We start from the raw sequence: 21,781 nt of genomic DNA on the forward strand, positions 1-21,781 counted from the left end.
CACTCTACACTCATACACAAAGTACACCTACCTCTAATATTGACACTGACTCTCTTCCTCTGTACTAAGACATCATTCCTGTCTGTGACAGTGTTGTCCACTCTGCACTCATACACTCCAGTGTCCTGGTAGGTGGCAGCACCAACACTCCATGTGTAGACGGCTCCACTCGGTGTTCCAGCTCGGCTGTCAACTGATGTATTTCCCCAGTACTGAATGAATCTACCGAAGGTGTATGAGGCAGGACGACCTCTAGCTTGACACTTCAACGTCAGTGGCTGTCCCTCTGTGATGTCCACAGGGCTGAAGGTAATGTCAGGAGCATCTGGGGGAAAACAACTGCGGACTGTCAAAACATTTCGATATAAGTCAATATTGATTTAGAAATATTGTTATTTATATTGATATACATGTGCACATATAGATGTGTACATGAATGTTTGTGTGTGTATGTGTGTTTGTGTGTTAAAGGATATACTTGCAAATACCATCACAAAGTTACAATCATTGGTATACTTAACTGACACAGTTAACAGTGACATTGACAGTATATTGCCTCTGTCTGTCTCCGCTGACAATAAAGACAGGCACATAGATAGATATTTGTACCTATTACCGACATGTTGGAGATACCACTCATATGACATATACGTATACGCTGGTATCCAATGAACTGTTGTTTAATACCTAAGTGCGTGTTTATGTACTTCAGGTACCAGTTACACTGACAATATTGAAAAATCTGATCATCGCTGGGCTTATTTCACAACATTGCGTGAAGAGATGACAGATCAATGTGATGAGATTATGCAAACTCAATGCGCCAGCAGCCTTGTGAAGTTTCACAAATTACGTCATAGGATGTTGTTGGAAACCGTTGTGGGTATTAACTTAATATGTTTCAAGTTGCGCTATTCTGTTAAACTCAATATTGGATTATGCTGTGGATCGCGTCGATGTCTATGTAATGCTACCATCAGACGGGAAGGAATTGATGTTTTCATATGCTTTTCATATAGTTAAGGAGGGGAATTTCCGTAGTTCGATCTAATGACGTTTTAAAAGCTTATCAGCGTGTAGTAAAACAAAACAATACTCCCGTGCTGTTTGTGTGTATGTTTGTGTTACACGGGAGCTTGTTTAGTATATAGATGTGTGTTCCAAGTTCTGACGGAAATGCAATTACAACGTTACAATCATTGATTTACTTGATTGTCAGAGTGGGCAATGACCCGAAAACATTAGAACGCCCGTATGGACATCTATATTACTTCAGCTAATGTGATATACACAGACACAATCTGTACCCACAGTTAACAATCACCTAGACAGTAGACCTCCGCTGTAGACGTCTATGTTGCTTTAACTTATGTGATTTACACAGACACTATCTGTACTCACAGTTAACATTCACCGAGGCAGTAGACCTCCCCTATACAGACACTATATGTACTTACAGTTAACAATCACCCTGACAGTAGACCTCCCCTGTAGACATCTATGTTGCTTTAACTAATGTGATATACACAGACACTATCTGTACTCACAGTTAACAATGACCCTGACAGTAGACCTCCCCTGTAGATATATATGTTGCTTTAACTAATGTGATATACACAGACACTATCTGTACTCACAGTTAACAGTGACCCTGACAGTAGACCTCCCCAGTAGACATCTATGTTGCTTGAATTAAGGTGATATACAATACTATCTGTACTCACAGTTAACAATCACACTGACAGTGGACCTCCCCTGTAGACATCTATGTTGCTTGAATTAAGGTGAAACAAAAACACTATCTGTACTCACAGTTAACAATCACCCTGACAGTAAACCCCCCTGTAGACACCTATGTTGCTTTAACTAATGTGATATACACATACACTATCTGTACTCACAGTTAATAATGACCCTGACAGTAGACATCCCCTGTAGACATCTATGTTGCTTCAACTAACGTGATGCACACAGACACTATCTGTACTCACAGTTAACAATCACCCTGACAGTAGACCTCCCCTGTAGACTACCACCAGGACACACATTGCCTGTGTTGACTCTTCCAGTACAGACGTACTCCCCGTCATCAGATCGGCTCAGGTCAGCTTTCATCACACTGCTTCCTGCCATGGGGGAAGCACTGAAGGTCCAGGAGATGACAGCGTTGTCAGGGTTACCATCAGCTGAACATGAGAGAGACAAGCTTTGTCCTTCCTTCCTGGTCTGTGTGGCAGCCGGAGTTATTGTTGGCACGCCAGCATCTGAAGGGTTAATTGCAGTTTCGGATTTGCACATAGAATAGGCACTACTAGCATGAATGAGAAAATGAATGAAATTACAATGTACTAAGCATATTTCACTTCTAACATTCTCCACCTTCCTCAAAACAACGTATGGCATCAACATTTGATAAGCCACAAAAGAAGTGATAGAACTTACACCTATATTTCAAGTTAGAGGCTAATAAAACCTAACATTACAATATGACTAACTACTAATGAAGTGACTTCATTGCATTAAATAGGAACGCTGATAACTGTAGAACAGTAGGTAAAGAGGTAATGATTCCAACCTAAATAAATAAACATCCTTACAATATACACTGAGTTGCCTGGCATCTGACTGTGGACGTGATGATCCGGCTCTGTCAGTGTAGGTGTTACCAGCAGCACATCTGATGTCAGCTCCGTTGTCGGCCTTCACTGGAGAGAACGTGTAGGAGCTGCCTGTGTGGACTGCTGCGTTGTTCTTTGTCCAGTAGAAGGTGGCCGGAGGGTTGCCATGGTCAGGGGACGAGGAACAGGTCAGTGATGTGGACTTTCCTTCACACGGAGTACCTGGGTTAGTTGTGGTGGGTTTGTCAGGTGGATCTGTGTTAGGGATGCACAGTATGATACATTGTCAGGTGTATATATATAAGAATGTCATAAAATCAGGTACGGAACGGACCAGTTCTAGCCCTCAGATAGTCATTCGAATGGGCCTAGCTTGCTCCAAGACGGATATATCCTTCTAACTATCACTAAATCCCAGAGGTTCATCGGTACAATATGTATGCATATGAAAACTGAATGGTTGACATATTGCACTTGATTTCTATAGATACCCCATTTATATAACAATTAAAGCGACAAAGTCCTTTCCATATTCATAAATCTCTGCCAAAACATATGTTCATGATTCACTATCAAATAGACATGGTACTAGGTGTTCGCGAAAATGGGAGCGTATCCTACCCCACCAGTGGCACCCGTCACAAACACATGCAGAGTCAAGTGATCTGTTCACCTGTGTGTAACATTGTATTTTACGTTTTGGGCCTTAGCAATGTTTCTACTCCCGATAGACACTACTATGTAGTGAAACTACGTATACATCTGAAAACTGCATTTTTGACGTAATTTACTTAAATATGTCAAGTCCATGTTTTTGCTGTTGGCTATGATCGATCGCAGAACTCGTGGAACAAATAAGTAGAGTATACACCTAGTAGTTGTTCATAGCATTGTGGCATTATAGAGGTTCATAACATCGCTATTAAACAAAGTATTATGTCTAAAGGGCATCACAACATTCATCGCTGCGTCTCCTCATGACCTTGAACTTGAGAGTAGCGCCCCCTGGACCAAGTGAACAACCGTTAGAAATGTCGTCCTCATGTCAAAGGATGCAACATCGTGTCGTTAATATTATTCGGAACATATGCTGTTGTTTAAATTTCACATCAGGAAACCATCTGCTGACGTGTATGACATCAGAGGTGATCATCGTGCGGACTTTTCTCACGTTCATCAACATTCACTGGACAAAATATCATCCATTCCAAAAAATCCAAAACTTGGAAATACCACCATTCCAACTGGAAATATGACCATATGACCATTTGGAAAGGTCATATTTCCAAGCTTGGATTTGTTTGGAGTTGTTTGGAAATGTTTGGAAATGTTTGGATACAACATGTCATAATCATATCTGTTAAAAGTTGTACAACTTTTGACCTTATGTGAGATTAGTAAATGCATGAAAATAAATAATTAAGAGTATTTTGGCACAATGTACCACGAAAAGACCAAATCATGAGCGAATTTAACTAAAATAAATTATGTCATTTAAAGTGGCTACTCTTTATATTTAATGTCTTATCTTCCTTGTCTATATAATCATATGACACTGACTTTGAACTTTGAACAATTAAACAAATATTTTGTTTTCCCATACCGTCTTACGGTTGTTGTAGAACAAAGACCGTTTCGAGAATACAGAGGGCCTCATTATTACAATTTGAACTAATATGCATATGTACATAATAGTACAAGGTAAAAATGAATTTTGATAAGTGTTCGTACAAGAATATGAACTTCGAATTATCTCGGAATTATGTGTAACACATAGGGCTGAAAATTTTATAATTGTTCTGGAACTATCTGACGGTAATTCCAAAACAGGGAACAAGATTTCGTCAAATGAATCATTGAGCCAGGAATGCAACGATTTAAATGCTGACAAAATGAATATACATATCTGGAACAGAGTAGACTGTTCATGTTGACAATTATATGCTACGTCTATTGCCAATGAAGTTTATCACCCCATGTTATAGCATTTGTTTCATATAAAAGATAGAAATCAAATAAATGGGACAATTAGTTGTTATGAATTAGCTTTACCTCTGTCACATATCACACAACTAAAGGTGAATATGTTTATCAAATGATCAATTACAGTAATTAACCTAGTGTCCTTATTTATACACAATTTAATTAGGTATTGGTGTACAATATATAATACACATATACACGGAATGATTTCTTATTTTGTCAATTTAATCATAACCCAAATCATACAAATCAAAGTGTGAAAGTAGTGACTAACTTTATGATCAAGGGTATAAATACTCAATTGTATCTATTAATCCTAATAGTATAACAATAAACCCTGTGTATATACTGAGCATATTTAGATACATCCGGATCTACGACCGCAGCCATATAATCAATCAATGAAAGTATATTAGACTGAATTACAAATGTGCTATAACTTAAACAAAATTTTCCGTTATCCACGTAAGCCTAAACCTGGGAGAAATAAAGTTCTGTTCTGTTCTGAAGACGCCGTCATGATTAGTTGGCGCCAGTCTAGACCGTCCAATCAACGTGAATATACAAACCGTGATGTTACTTGACCAGTTGATGACACCTGTCAAACTCAAAGTGCCCCTGGTCCTCCACCCACCATGTGCAATACTTTAGCGTACTTGATTGTTTAATTTGCAGTTATATCACTGTTAGGCTGAGTGATGAGAGAATACATTTTGTTGTTTTTGTTAACGATCGTTTCCATTTTCAATGTGGTAACCTTAGAAGTGACTAACTTTTTTATCATGATGAAATGAAACATATTAAAATAATCAGAGGCACTGGCGATCGCATTTCTCGCATAAATGTCATGCTCGCATTAATTTCATGATTTACTGAAGATAGATTTGAACATTTCTGAGCAACGATCATGATTGGGTAAGGGAAGTAATCTTGTCTCCGCTTGCAATTGGATTCAGTTCCGAGATCGCAGCTTGACTGTTCGGTACGGCCGAAAGGCGGCATCCATGTTGTTCACGCTCCGCTGATCACGGGGCCTCATTTGTCTGTATTCTGCTTATGAGCCGGGATGCGCATGAAACACGGGTGTCAAAACGAATATATTTACCAATTATACGTACGGTCAATTAGCCAGTCCAAGAGACAATACGCTGGTTCTACCACCTTTAGGTGTAATTTCGTCGCATGCCCCTGGTTCACGGTTCGTCTGATCTCCCGTCATAAAACCACGATGTTTATTTACCTGGAGCCTCCGACAGCGCCGACTTCCTGTGTACATGTACGTACATGGCAATAAATGGTTTGATAGTTGTTTGACGGAATCAATCAATAATTATTGACACAGTGATGTAATTAAAATTTGTCACTATTCACAACTCCTATTTTTATTTTTCTATTGTTCAGCTGTATTTGCGACCAGTTTTATATGTATAAAAACCTTTTCTTGTATTTATAAACCAAACCTAAAAACATTATATAAGAACAATTGTGTTTTTAAACCGTAAGTTTTCTATTAAAACATCCATGCAAGTAAGATTTCAGCCGTAATATTACTTTAGTCACTCCACAGATTACACATCTTATATGCTTCAAACGCAGCGAATGTAATGCTACTACGTCACAGCTGCCTCGGTAATTAAGGGCTGGAATGTTTTTTGTGAAGGCAGTTAGAGCAGACGAATTTCCTCCCTAGCTATATTATGACGGTCGCTAACCATATATGAGTATTTTTACTGTTTTTGGCTTGATTTGATTGTCCTTTTGTGAAAACAAATGTTCAATTGTGAAAGCTAACCCTTTTCCCCTGAACGTTAAAAGACAGCTGACTTTGTTTTTGTCTGAAATATCAACGTTTGGAGTCGTTTATATATTCGGAAATCCATATTATGGTTAATATTTATAATATAATATGGACAATGGTAAAATTCATTATCACAGTTTAAGTGCTATTCACAAATGTATGTAAATCTACTTCGTGATGAATGAAGCATGGCAATAAATGTATGCATCTGATTCTTCATTTGTTCTGTATTCTTTGACGAGAATGAGTTTCGTTAATGATGATCACTCTCACAGATCTTTTGATAAGAGGATAGGACTTTAACTGGAGAATAGTTATGAAAAATATATATATAAGTATAGGCGGTCTGTGCACATGTGGTGAAACTGATACCTCATTGATTTGCTAATCGGGACTTGGAAATCATAGTCTGTCATTAAATTGATTTTTAAATGTATGGTTTTGACTGTAGTACGTCCTGACATCATGATATTATGTTGTAAACATTTTCTCTTATCTTATGTTAAGTAAAACAATTATTGATAACTTCCTGAATTCCAATTGTTCAATGAACAGAATTATTCACAGCTCTGGCGTGAGACAACAATAAATTAGATGTTACCAAAGATTGTCCATTTTATGATCTTAGGCACATGTCGGCGCACTTACATGTGAGCCGTCTAGACGACTGTCTATTTTGTAATTAAATGGCAGCTGCCATCCAGCCGAATACTTAAGCTTGAGACCTATTAGTTGTCTCATAATTAACCAAAACATTAGCCCAAGAAACCAAACTTTAGCTCGCAAACACCCCTTACTCACCCCAATATCCCAAAGAATAACTAACTACCTCATTGAACACCAAACTCAAAATCTTAAACAAAACTGCAAAAAATCACCCATCTTCACCCCTAAACTTAAAATACCCAAAATAGACACAACGCTAGCTAACCAAATGAATAAACAAACCGACCCAAACATAGCTAAAACCACAACACTTGTATACATATACGAAAATTGGCCAAATGGGTGTCACATATACACTGACGGATCTTCAGACCCGATCTCCAACCACACAGGCTTCGGAGTCCATACCACACAACCAGTTATATCCAAACAATCTTACCGACTCCCTAACAACCAATCTATGTTCACGGCCGAACTTATGGGCATGGCCTCAGCCCTGCATAACCAACAATCTAAAAACAACAATAAAATCCTAATTCTCACCGACTCCCTTAGTGGACTACAAGCCCTCCAAAACAAAAATACCAAAAAACGACCTAAATTAAAAAAACAAATACTTAAAAGCTCCAACGACCTAACAAAAGCAGGCAAACAAATAACCTTCTTGTGGATCCCCGCCCACGTAGGAATTTACGGCAACGAAAGCGCCGATAAAGCAGCTAAATTATCTCTTAAAATACCAGAAATAAGCCTAAACCTACCCATCTCAAAATCAGAAATTAAAAGTGTAAACAAACAAAAAATAACCAAAAAATGGCATAATCAATATCAAAACTCAAATAGCCAAATCAAAAAAGTGCTCTGAAAACCACTAGCCAAACCTAAAATCCTACACCCCTCTAAAAAATTTGACAGATCAATTACAAAACTCCAAACCGGACACACGAACCTAAATAACCACCTAAAAAATCTTAGAAGACACACCACAGGCAACTGCCCCCACTGCAAACAACCCGAAACCACAGAACACGCACTCATCCACTGCACCCACTACCAAACACACAGAACCACACTACAAACCACCCTCAATCTAAATAAGGTTCCTACTCTAGATGAAATACTAAAACCCCAAAATAAACTAGAAAACTTCAAGGCCCTAGCCGTATTCCTAATCAAAACAGATCTAATTAAGTGCATCTTAAAACTCATTAATCTACCAATCCAAAATCCAATATACATACAAACACCCACCTCACCCGGCACCCTTAGTTCCCTCCTCCACCCACCTCGGCATTTATTCCAAATTTAAAAATCTCAAAAATTCAATATAAGCAACCCCTAAAAGCCCCCTCTTGGGTTGCACACACCACTTTCACCCTTTTCGGAATACACTAAATGGTCCGGCCAGGCCCGTGTGCGAAATACGCTGCAGTCGGAAAGCGCACGCTAAATCTTCAATATCAGTCAGTAGTTGTCTCAGCACTACACAATCAGCAATCTAAAAAGCAACAAAAACATCCTCATCCTAACCGACTCCCTCATTGGACTACAAGCCCTCAAAAATAAAAACACTAAAAACCACCCCAAACTAATAAATCAAATACTCAATAGCTCAAACAACTTAACTAGGGCGGGTGAACAAATAGAGTTCATTTGGACCCCCGCCCACGTAGGAATCTTTGGAAATGAAAAGGCAGATAAAACAGCAAAATTATCCCTTTAACTCCCAGCTTAAACTTACCCAGCTCAAAATCAGAAATCAAAAGTCTCACTAAACAAAAAATCAACAAAAAATGGCAAAATATATACCAAAACTTAAATAGCCAAATCAGAAAAGTACTAAAAAAAAACCTAAATAAACCAAAAATACTACACCCATCCCAAAAATTCGACAGAATAATTACTAAACTACAAACAGGCCACACCAAACTAAATAATCGCCGTAAAATAGCTAATCTACACAAAACAGGAAACTGCCCACATTGCAAACAACAAGAAACACCAGAACACGTACTCATTCACTGCACACACAACCAAACACACCGAACAACACTACAGACCACCCTAAATCTTAAAATCGGACTTACACTAGAATCAATCCTAAATCCACAGAATAAATTAGAAAAATTCAAATTAGTCGCATTTAAACCCCAAATAAAATAATAAAACCAAACTACCTTATCTAACAACCACCCAACACACACAGCTCCCTTAGTTCGTCCCCCACCCACTCTTAGCATTCTTTCCAAATCTCAAAATTTTAAAATTACTATATTACCCCTAAAGCCCCTAATTCATAGTCTTTTTATTGTTCAAATTACTGATAAAACATATTTTAACTTGTTCCTTCTAACCATATTTCCAAACAATTCCAAACAATTCCAAACCATTCCAAGTCATTTCAAACATTTCCAGTGTTGGAAATATGTTTGGAAATGTTGCCATTCCAATTTTGGATTTTCTGGAAAGATCAATCTTTCCAAGCTTTGGAAAGTTGGGAATAAGCGATCTTTCCAAAGCATTCCAACGTTCATTCCAAATTGAATCTTGTGATTGAACCGAGTTTGAAGCCAGATTGAAGCATCTCCGTTAATGCAGATGTTGATGCTTATGTATATACATGCTATCATGAACATGCTTTTAGAATCGGCATCTTATCCTTCCACGCCAGAAACCCTTTGTTGTGGGTTCAAATCCCGGTTCGCCCCTATTATGTTTCTAGGTTTGTCAGCACCATACCTGTGCTCGTGGATTTCACCAAAGTGGTAAACGTCTGAGACCTGCATCACTCCGAGTTTTCCTCCCACATTAAGCTGACACGCCGTGATATAACTGGAATAATGTTAAAATCGGCGTTAAAGCCAACTCACTCACTCACCCACTCATATGCCAACCATATACATGTGACGTTTTTCTCCTTGTTGAAGAGAGGTTGTCTAGTTTATATGTGTTCAGAATGACAATACTAAGTCCACATAACCACAGTGCCGAGCCTCTTAACTACCTGTATCTGTCTTGTATTAACACATCTACCACAATACTCACAATACACAGTAAACGTCTGTGTCACAGTCTCATCGTATCCTCCATACATCCACGTTGCTCGACACTCACACTGCCTGGAGTTCTGGTGTTTAGTGACCAGGAAGGTGAGTGAGGATGTCTTGGTTCCCTCCCTGCTCGACTCACTGCCTGTGTTGCTGGTGTTGTAACAGGACCACGTGATGTCAGCCAGAGGATTGCCTCCTGTCACTGTGCACCTGATGGTCTTCTGTACTCCAGTATACATCACAGAGGGGAAATCCTGGATTGTAGGGCGGCCTGGAGGTGGGTCTGTAGAATCAAAAGAAGAGCATCATGTAGGTTTATACATACATCACAGAGGGGAAATCCTGGACTATAGGGCGGCCTGGAGGTGAGTCTGTAGAATCAAAAGACGAGCATCATGTAAGTTTATATCTACATCACAGAGGTGAAATCCTGGACTGTAGGGCGGCCTGGAGGTGGGTCTGTAGAATCAAAAGATGAGCATCATGTAAGTTTATATCTACATCACAGAGGGAAAATCCTGATGTGTTGGCTGGCCAGGGAGAGTGTGTGTGTGAAGGGGTGTGGGGGGAGGTCTGTAGAATCTCACGTGGAGATCTAACATTAAAAGAAACACACTTTTAAATAGATAAACATAAAATGGAGAGGTTCATCGCAAAGCCCCTTTGATAAGATATCGATAATTTCATGCCTGTTTGGTATGAGGTTTGAAGAGAATGAGCCTACATTTCCAACACTGTCTTAACCCGACAGCGATGATTGTATCGTAAATGATACATTGCAGTTTAATGAAATATTCCAGACTCAGAATGTCAAAGCACAATTTCGAAAAATAGAAATGAATTATAAGTTTGGTATCCAATATGGTAGACATGATTCAATGCTTCATAGCACACTTTCGCCTAATATACTCTAGCCCCTGTCTACATGGTTAAATGGCGTAACATGATACATGTGTATCAGTGCAAGAACTGGACGTGATGTAAATCAGCTTACACTTGACATCCCCGAGTGACGTCTGTGGTTGAGAAATATGAGCATATTGAGCATATAAACACAAATGCATGTGTATCAGTGCAAGGACTGGACGTGATGTAAATCAACTTACACTTGACATCCCCGAGTGACGTCTGTGGTTGAGAAATATGCGCATATTGAGCATATAAACACAAATGCATGTGTATCAGTGCAAGAACTGGACGTCCTGTAAACCAACTTACACTTGACATCCCCGAGTGACAGAGTCTTGGTGACCGCCACTGCTGTCCTGGTGTTTCTCACACTGCACCTGACATCTGTCTTGCTCCTGACAGGACGGAATGTACGAGTCTGAGACCACGTGGTACCCGCTGATCCTGTCACAGATCCCGTGCTTCCTCCTGTTATGCCAGACCCATCACTGTAGTCCCAGGTGAAGGTCACTCCAGGAGATACAGAGGTCAAGGTCTCACATGTCAAGGTCAGGTCACGGTCCTCTGCCACCACGGTGTTTGCTGGTTTTGTTACTTTCACCTGGTTAGTGTCAGGTCCGTCTGGTGACAAAAATGTAGAATGATCATGACCGTATTGACTAAATGTTTATTTGATGACGTAAAGGTTTCTGAAAGAATATTTACAGTGTGTAAATGTTGGTATGTTTTTACACTATAGTTGCAAAACACCAAATTCTTGGTATCACTAGTATCAACCATTCGGAATTGTAAAATGCAGTTGCACTCTCGTTACTTTACATTTCACATTCACCACACTAAAGACCACACAGCACTGCACGCATTGACATATGTATTAAAGGTAGAGATCCTCTGACTGTGAATTGCTCATAATTCGTTAAAAACGTCCTCAAAACGTCTATACCCTGAAACCTTTAATGCATAAATGAAGTATGGCTATGCATTATGCCTAATTATTGACACTTTTCATTATATTACATAAGCACATTTCCATATAATCATTGAAACATTTCAATAAATGCGTCATGTTGTAAAGTAATAAGGAGGCATCATATGTGATTGCTACACAAGTAAACAGGAAGGTTTCATGAACCGATCGAGACATGATGTTTAAAACGATAGGTGAAAATTGACATGTACCCCTTGAACATTAATGTAAATAAATGCATATTGTTTTTTGTATTAGGTACAACAGAGAATATACTTCGATGCTTATATGTCTCTTGTGTGCGCACTGACCAAGTGTTACGTATAATTGGGAAAGTTATATATGTTAATCATAATCTTCATTTTTTTATTAATTCATCAGTAAAAATATTCGCAAAACAAACTGGACTGGCATAATAAACAAAACGCAAAGAGAATGAATGAATGCATGATGTATTGTAAATGGGTAAATTCAAGCGAGTAAATATTTAATTAACACCCTTAATGTACACATTGAGGAAATAGATTAATCTTTGAACAGATAAACACATACATATGTACACAGCAACGTTTTGCCAGAAGTGTTCTGTATAGAATTCCCATTGGTGACTGTAATATTGTACTATATTCCTTTTAGATGATACTTACCATATGAATACCCACGAGGGTAGTAAGCTCCCTAACATCTTTGTTATAATAATTGACATTTAAGACGCACGTCTTTCCCGCACAGAGTGAACCTCCCCAAGTATTATTTCATTCAAAATGATTAGTAGACTTGTTGTTTTCACAAAACACATAGATATCACATGGGAATATAGACAAATACAGGAAAATATGACATGGTGGACTGTAATTATTACTTCTTGTCGGTCGTATTTGAGCAGTCATGGTGAGAGCAAGCCAGACAAAACAATCACGCGCTTCCTACTGTTTCACTGTTTCTTCCACCGTCTGAGTGTGGAGACATTCGACTCGTTTGCATGTTCCGATTCATGACTGTTCACTAAATACTTTTTTATCCACTTATTCAAACTAAAGTTAATTGCACGCTTGATACCCTTTTTTTCATGTCATCGTTTCATTGCTGTGAGCTCTCATTCCCCATCCTTTACAACAAGTAGTATGACCGGTAGTCATATTACTGTATCAATTAAGCACTTATCATATTATATAGGATCTTCTGTATCTTATGAACTTCATTGTTGCTTTGTATTAAATCATTTCTGCCCTAGATTTAATGTTTTATCCACTTCAGATGAGGTGAGGTGAAATGAGTTTTAACGTCGCGTACAATATTATTGCACTTGAAAAGCGACGTGCATGCATGTGTGTGTGTGTGTGTGTGTGTGTGTGTGTGTGTGTGTGTGTGTGTGTGTGTGTGTGTGTGTGTGTGTGTGTGTGTGTGTGTGTGTGTGTGTGTGTGTGTGTGTGTGTGTGTGTGTGTGTGTGGCTGCTTGTGCTTGTCCGGACCGATTTATAATGCTGGCCCACTGAGATACAATGCAACAGTTGAACATGAATACCCTATGCAGACACAGCCGACTAGGCATTGTTTGTTGTCCCTTAATACCGAGGCATTATCCACTTTAAATGCCGTGTGTAGTTAAATATGTTGGTGTTAAGAAAGGATTTATGAACAAGCGTTATAAAATGTACGTGAGTGAGTGGGTGACGTTTTCGCTGTTTTCAGCAATATCCCAGCTATATCACGGGTCGATACATCATAACTTCCTGTGTACATGTACGTACATGGCAATAAATGGTTTGATAGTTGTTTGACGGAATCAATCAATAATTATTGACACAGTGATGTAATTAAAATTTGTCACTATTCACAACTCCTATTTTTATTTTTCTATTGTTCAGCTGTATTTGCGACCAGTTTTATATGTATAAAAACCTTTTCTTGTATTTATAAACCAAACCTAAAAACATTATATAAGAACAATTGTGCTTTTAAACCGTAAGTTTTCTATTAAAACATCCATGCAAGTAAGATTTCAGCCGTAATATTACTTTAGTCACTCCACAGATTACACATCTTATATGCTGCAAACGCAGCGAATGTAATGCTACTACGTCACAGCTGCCTCGGTAATTAAGGGCTGGAATGTTTTTTGTGAAGGCAGTTAGAGCAGACGAATTTCCTCCCTCGCTGTATTATGACGGTCGCTAACCATATATGAGTATTTTTACTGTTTTTGGCTTGATTTGATTGTCCTTTTGTGAAAACAAATGTTCAATTGTGAAAGCTAACCCTTTTCCCCTGAACGTTAAAAGACAGCTGACTTTGTTTTTGTCTGAAATATCAACGTTTGGAGTCGTTTATATATTCGGAAATCCATATTATGGTTAATATTTATAATATAATATGGACAATGGTAAAATTCATTATCACAGTTTAAGTGCTATTCACAAATGTATGTAAATCTACTTCGTGATGAATGAAGCATGGCAATAAATGTATGCATCTGATTCTTCATTTGTTCTGTATTCTTTGACGAGAATGAGTTTCGTTAATGATGATCACTCTCACAGATCTTTTGATAAGAGGATAGGACTTTAACTGGAGAATAGTTATGAAAAATATATATATAAGTATAGGCGGTCTGTGCACATGTGGTGAAACTGATACCTCATTGATTTGCTAATCGGGACTTGGAAATCATAGTCTGTCATTAAATTGATTTTAAAATGTATGGTTTTGACTGTAGTACGTCCTGACATCATAATATTATGTTGTAAACATTTTCTCTTATCTTATGTTAAGTAAAACAATTATTGATAACTTCCTGAATTCCAATTGTTCAATGAACAGAATTATTCACAGCTCTGGCGTGAGACAACAATAAATTAGATGTTACCAAAGATTGTCCATTTTATGATCTTAGGCACATGTCGGCGCACTTACATGTGAGCCGTCTAGACGACTGTCTATTTTGTAATTAAATGGCAGCTGCCATCCAGCCGAATACTTAAGCTTGAGACCTATTAGTTGTCTCATAATTAACCAAAACATTAGCCCAAGAAACCAAACTTTAGCTCGCAAACACCCCTTACTCACCCCAATATCCCAAAGAATAACTAACTACCTCATTGAACACCAAACTCAAAATCTTAAACAAAACTGCAAAAAATCACCCATCTTCACCCCTAAACTTAAAATACCCAAAATAGACACAACGCTAGCTAACCAAATGAATAAACAAACCGACCCAAACATAGCTAAAACCACAACACTTGCATACATATACGAAAATTGGCCAAATGGGTGTCACATATACACTGACGGATCTTCAGACCCGATCTCCAACCACACAGGCTTCGGAGTCCATACCACACAACCAGTTATATCCAAACAATCTTACCGACTCCCTAACAACCAATCTATGTTCACGGCCGAACTTATGGGCATGGCCTCAGCCCTGCATAACCAACAATCTAAAAACAACAATAAAATCCTAATTCTCACCGACTCCCTTAGTGGACTACAAGCCCTCCAAAACAAAAATACCAAAAAACGACCTAAATTAAAAAAACAAATACTTAAAAGCTCCAACGACCTAACAAAAGCAGGCAAACAAATAACCTTCTTGTGGATCCCCGCCCACGTAGGAATTTACGGCAACGAAAGCGCCGATAAAGCAGCTAAATTATCTCTTAAAATACCAGAAATAAGCCTAAACCTACCCATCTCAAAATCAGAAATTAAAAGTGTAAACAAACAAAAAATAACCAAAAAATGGCATAATCAATATTAAAACTCAAATAGCCAAATCAAAAAAGTGCTCTGAAAACCACTAGCCAAGCCTAAAATCCTACACCCCTCTAAAAAATTTGACAGATCAATTACAAAACTCCAAACAGGACACACGAACCTAAATAACCACCTAAAAAATCTGAGAAGACACACCACAGGCAACTGCCCCCACTGCAAACAACCCGAAACCACAGAACACGCACTCATCCACTGCACCCACTACCAAACACACAGAACCACACTACAAACCACCCTCAATCTAAATAAGGTTCCTACTCTAGATGAAATACTAAACCCCAAAAATAAACTAGAAAACTTCAAGGCCCTAGCCGTATTCCTAATCAAAACAGATCTAATTAAGTGCATCTTAAAACTCATTAATCTACCAATCCAAAATCCAATATACATACAAACACCCACCTCACCCGGCACCCTTAGTTCCCTCCTCCACCCACCTCGGCATTTATTCCAAATTTAAAAATCTCAAAAATTCAATATAAGCAACCCCTAAAAGCCCCCTCTTGGGTTGCACACACCACTTTCACCCTTTTCGGAATACACTAAATGGTCCGGCCAGGCCCGTGTGCGAAATACGCTGCAGTCGGAAAGCGCACGCTAAATCTTCAATATCAGTCAGTAGTTGTCTCAGCACTACACAATCAGCAATCTAAAAAGCAACAAAAAAATCCTCATCCTAACCGACTCCCTCATTGGACTACAAGCCCTCAAAAATAAAAACACTAAAAACCACCCCAAACTAATAAATCAAATACTCAATAGCTCAAACAACTTAACTAGGGCGGGTGAACAAATAGAGTTCATTTGGACCCCCGCCCACGTAGGAATCTTTGGAAATGAAAAGGCAGATAAAACAGCGAAATTATCCCTTTAACTCCCAGCTTAAACTTACCCAGCTCAAAATCAGAAATCAAAAGTCTCACTAAACAAAAAATCAACAAAAAATGGGCGACGGCCCACTGAGATACAATGCAACAGTTGAACATGAATACCCTACGCAGACACAGCCGACTAGGCATTGTTTGTTGTCCCTTAATACCGAGGCATTATCCACTTTAAATGCCGTGTGTAGTTAAATATGTTGGTGTTAAGAAAGGATTTATGAACAAGCGTTATAAAATGTACGTGAGTGAGTGGGTGACGTTTTCGCTGTTTTCAGCAATATCCCAGCTATATCACGGGTCGATACATCATAACTGGGTGTCACATACCGTCTTCTTGAGGAAAATCAAACTGGGGTCTTTGGAGTGACGAGCGAACGCTTTAACCACTTGGCTACCTAACTGCCTCTTATATTCAGGACATTTTAATGTGCACTTTTATGAGGGCCGGTCCAACTATAGAATCGTACTCTGTAAGTGTTTTAATGTATCATGTCTCATCAAAGTATGGCCGCCTTCATGGTCTAGTGAATAAACCACCTGCCCAGAGATCGCAAGCCAGTGCTTCGATCCCCGCCGCGCCATACCACCTGTGAATAAGTAGATAAAACAAGGACTACTTGACTCGGAGTCAGTATACGGGATTTTGTATGGAGTCTTGCTAATCTGCAATACCAGAACTATGAGCCTACATGTTGTTTTTAGGGAAAACAGATTGCAACAATGTATTTTTTGTGGCTGATAAGTCAGAAGCACTATCATTTTTTTCAAGCATTTTCTCGAGCATTTTATTTCAGAAAATAGAATATAACATGGTCGGTCCCTATGACTTGGCTAACATTCTCAAAAAATCCTTATTGTATTTGTCATTTTGGCCTTTCGGCTAATTTTAACCGAGTGTTGAAAACAGGTTATTATCGACATCAGTATGAAGGTGTGTAGAATAATATATACATTATTTTATTACAAAGATTCGGGTAGTATTTATGTTTTTGACCATTTCGTGAGGCTTGACTTTCACATAAAGAACATATAAAGCGAAGTGGGAATTGGAACTACATTTATTAGGTTATCTATAGTATAAGTTCTATTTGAAATTCTGTTTCACAGTTCAGAAATATTTTGAATAATATCAAAGGGTTATCGAAATGTGCTGTAACAATTAAAAAATCTGTCTTGAGGAATGGCACCCTTCCATCTCCGCCTTCCGCCTTTCTAATGTACCATGCTTAACTTTCTGCCAGAAGCTCAGACAATGTAAGGTCGAGTTTAATATGTGTTCAAATAGTCCTTGTTTCTCCGATGTATCACGTGCAATCCGTTCGAATGATTTTAAGTCACTTCCCAGACGAAGCTATGCCAGCGAATGAATACAGGTACCATAATACCCCAGGTTATTAAAAAGAAGCAACATGTGATGTAACAAATATCCTACCTACACATACTCTCCCGTTGTTCACAAACAATGACTTTATGAACAGCACGCTTGATTGAGATTTTATAATTCATAATGAAATTCAAAACAATAACAACATACTTGCATGTCATGGCTATGTTAGTCTACGCCTACCTGCACCATAAATCCAGTGTGTTTCTGTTAGACAGTGTCTACTTACACCAAACCCCCAATATGGCTCTGTTAGACTAGGTTTACTTAAATCAAACCTCCAGTGTACCTCTGTTAGACTGGGTCTACTTACACAATACCTCCAGTATGGCTCTGTTTGACTTGGTCTACTTACATCACAACCCCAGCGTGGCACTGTTAGACTGGGTCTACTTACATCACACCTCCAGTGTGGCTCTGTTAGACTACGTCTACTTACACCATCCCTCCAGTGTGGCTCTGTTAGGCTGTGTCCACTTACATCCAACCTCAAGTGTAGCTATGTTAGACTTGGTCGACTTACACCAAAACCTCCAGTGTACCCCTATTAGACTGGGTCCACTTACATCAAACCTCCAGTGTATCTATATTTACTGGGTCTACTTACACCAAACCCCCAGCGTGGCTCTGTTAGACTGGGTCTACTTACATCAAACCTCCAGCGTATCTGTATTAAACTGGGTTTACTTACACCATACCTCCAGTGTGGCTCTCTTAGACTGGGTCTACTTACATCACACCTCCAGCGTGGCTCTGTTAGGCTGGGTCTACTTACATCAAACCTCCAGTATGGCTCTGTTAGACTGGGTCTACTACTTACACCAAACCTCCAGTGTACCTCTGTTAGGCTGGGTCCACTTACATCAAACCTCAAGTGTACCTCTGTTAGATGGGGTCTACTTAGCCAAACTTCTTGTGTGGCTCTCTTTGACTATGTCTACTTACATCAAACATCCAGTGTGGCTCTGTCGGACTGTCTACTTACACCAAACCTCCAGTGTGGCTCTGTTAGACTGTGGGGATGTCTGACCGTTGATGTTTTCAGCCTGACAGTGAATACTCCTCCCCTGGTCAGTCCTACTGACAGTGAATGTGACGGAGCTTGTTGTCTTCACCAGGACACCAGATGTCGTCTCTGTGCTGACTGTAGGAGTCGTTCCTGATGGCAAGGTCACCCAGGTCACACTAGATGTGGGGAAACTGGCTGAGGTCACACAGGTCAAGGTCAGGGATTGACCCGCTGCTTGTCGTATCTCCTCGTTATCAGAGTTGATGTTTGTCAATGTCACAGAAGTTACCGGAACTGTAATAGCAAGTTTTACTTGATCTTTGTGTCTTTGTGTTGGTATCTGTCCACCACTATAATATGTTTCATGATATCTTACATTTTGACCGTGTTTATGGAATCCTAGAGGGACATTATCATGCTGTCGCATTGTCCCGTTCTCTCCACTTTTGATGACTGGTACGCATGGGGAGCACGTGAACTAATATACACATGCACAGAAATGGTTATATTTCTTTTCAAAACCCCAGAGGTCTTTTGCTCGCTCCAGTGGTTCTTAACCCGAATTACCAATGGAAATGTGGGTTACTTTAAAACAAATCTTTTATCATTACTTTTGAAGTTGTTTTACATATTTGTATTGTCGGTGATGAAATGTTGTTTTATCACATTGTTGTGTTGTCGCACTTTCTTAAAATATTTAAAAATGCAGTAATTAATATAAACGCGACAACGCAACAGTGCGACATCGCGACATGTTGATGTCAAAACGAAGTAAGTATTCGCATGTGCTCTTCGATATCAAATGATTTATTTGTTTTGACTGGCTGAATGTGAACTGGCTCTTAATCCTATCAATGAAACTGAATTGCACATGGCCTTTGTTATTTTCAATATGTAAGTATGTCAGCACAACTGGTCATGTTGCACAATGTGTCAGCCACAAGTACTTTAGAAGCCTTTAGTCAGAATATGTATGCAAGCCATAGGCCCATGTACATTTATAGAATAACCCACGAGGTACGAGTGATTACGGAAAATATGTCACGAGTGAAATTAATGTTTTAAGTTCCGAGCTTTACGCCGAACTGTGTGTTGGGTGCAAGATAAAATGGACTCTCACCATTGCTAAAGTCTCGCGGGCGAACATCCCGATACAACCTGTAAACTGCCACCGGACAACATTCGTCCCCAGGTTGAGCCCACGCTTTGGGTGCCAAGTCACGGGATTGATCACCTTGTCATGTTTTGGACTGACGTTCCAAATACTGTAAATATTCCTTATTATCGGAATCAGTTTTGAGTGTTACGTCGCCCCACTGCATTCGTCTGTGGGTCGTGGCCGACCTCAGTCCAAAGTAGACTGTATTGTTCCACCACAATGTGTTTAACACAGCATCTGGAGACTTAGTGCCAAGCTGTCAGCATTCACGGAGTTTATTCAGTTCCATGTCGGACACAGGATCAGCTCGCTGGGGTAAGTTTCCTTTTCCTTGCTTTTTTAATGATTTTTGTTTTGATTTCAAAACCTCCCTCAGTTTAGCAAAGTGCATAGATTCCGCCAGCAGATGTTTGTAATCTTGTCGCTTGAGGTAACGCTCAATGCTAGCCTTGATCCCCTTCAGAGTAGACGGTTCGTATTCCGAACCATCTGATTTGCGTGCCGAAATGAAAAATTTACAAAGAATAATGTTAAGTTCACTGGGGCTAATTCCTTCCACCTTTCTTGTGTCGTTTAAACTTTCTTGTATAAATTTGTGCACTAAATTCATATCTAGTTACGTATTTTTCATAGTGTTTTCGTTTTCATTGGCAGTTAAGAAATTTTCTATGTCATCATCGTTCACAAGGCAAACCTTTCTGCATTCAGTCCGGTGTTTGGATTCGGGGGGTCGAAAAAGTCGTCAAACAGCAAGTCCTCTAGCACAGACGCTGGCAACCCCGGACTTGGGGGTGTTGTGTTTTGCGCACTAGAAACAGACTCTGGCGAAACTCGCAATCGGAATCTTGGAACTTCAATCTGGCCATATGCAGTTTTGACAACAAATACATTAAATGTGTTCAGAAGTTGAATTATGCGAATAACTCTTCCTGTCAGATCTCCGTCCACTTTAACGAGGTCATTTCCTTTGACAGATGTCAAATGGTCAGCCATGTTTGTTTACAAACAATGCAGACGTAGTTTTGTTGTTGTTGTAATTACGCCTTCGTTGGGCAAGTCTTAAACCTGACTACCGGTCAAAGTTGTCTTGATGCAACAACATCGTCAACTGAGACGTCAGTGGGGAACGGTAGCCATGATCATTTTGCCGACATTTTTTTCTCGACATTTTTGCCGACAACCCCCCCTCCCCGAGTGAGCGAGTTTGGCTCATATGTATGATGTAGGATTCGAACCCACGATCATAGATATATGAGACCTAACTCTGCACAACGAATTGTGCCGTCTAAACAAACACAAGGCCAGTCGTGTCCATGCATCGATTTGATGCTGGAGCTGCTGGAGACCGGAATTTAATTAAATGAAATTTGTCTCTTGCTGTGAAACCACGTTTGGTTTATTTTAACACAACGACATCGAAAATAACGATAAAATATATAATTTCTAAAGTAACCATGAAAGATTTGTATTAATTTAGAAACAAGTAACTCACATTGCCATTGGTACTTCGGTTTTAGAACTATCGGAGCTAACAAAAGACCACTGGAGATTTGTAAAGAAGAATAACCATTTCT

General features: G+C 39.2%; 1 protein-coding gene across 1 annotated transcript; it reads right to left on the reverse strand.

Moving 5' to 3' along the window:
• Positions 1-47: 47 nt before the first annotated feature.
• On the reverse strand, positions 48-21,200 carry LOC139441716 (nephrin-like; the record flags this gene model as incomplete). Its single annotated transcript, XM_071222511.1, has 7 exons — positions 20,902-21,200; positions 19,025-19,224; positions 11,334-11,645; positions 10,111-10,398; positions 2,598-2,873; positions 1,992-2,264; positions 48-325 (listed from the first exon to the last, which is right to left on the reverse strand). Coding segments are annotated over exons 1-7 (1,926 nt in total), but the record flags the coding sequence as incomplete, so codon positions are not given.
• Positions 21,201-21,781: the final 581 nt, after the last annotated feature.

This window comes from Haliotis cracherodii, unplaced genomic scaffold (genome assembly GCF_022045235.1).
Source record: "Haliotis cracherodii isolate W230 unplaced genomic scaffold, xgHalCrac1.p SCAF_43, whole genome shotgun sequence".
In the NCBI taxonomy this organism is placed as follows: Eukaryota; Metazoa; Mollusca; class Gastropoda; order Lepetellida; family Haliotidae; genus Haliotis; species Haliotis cracherodii.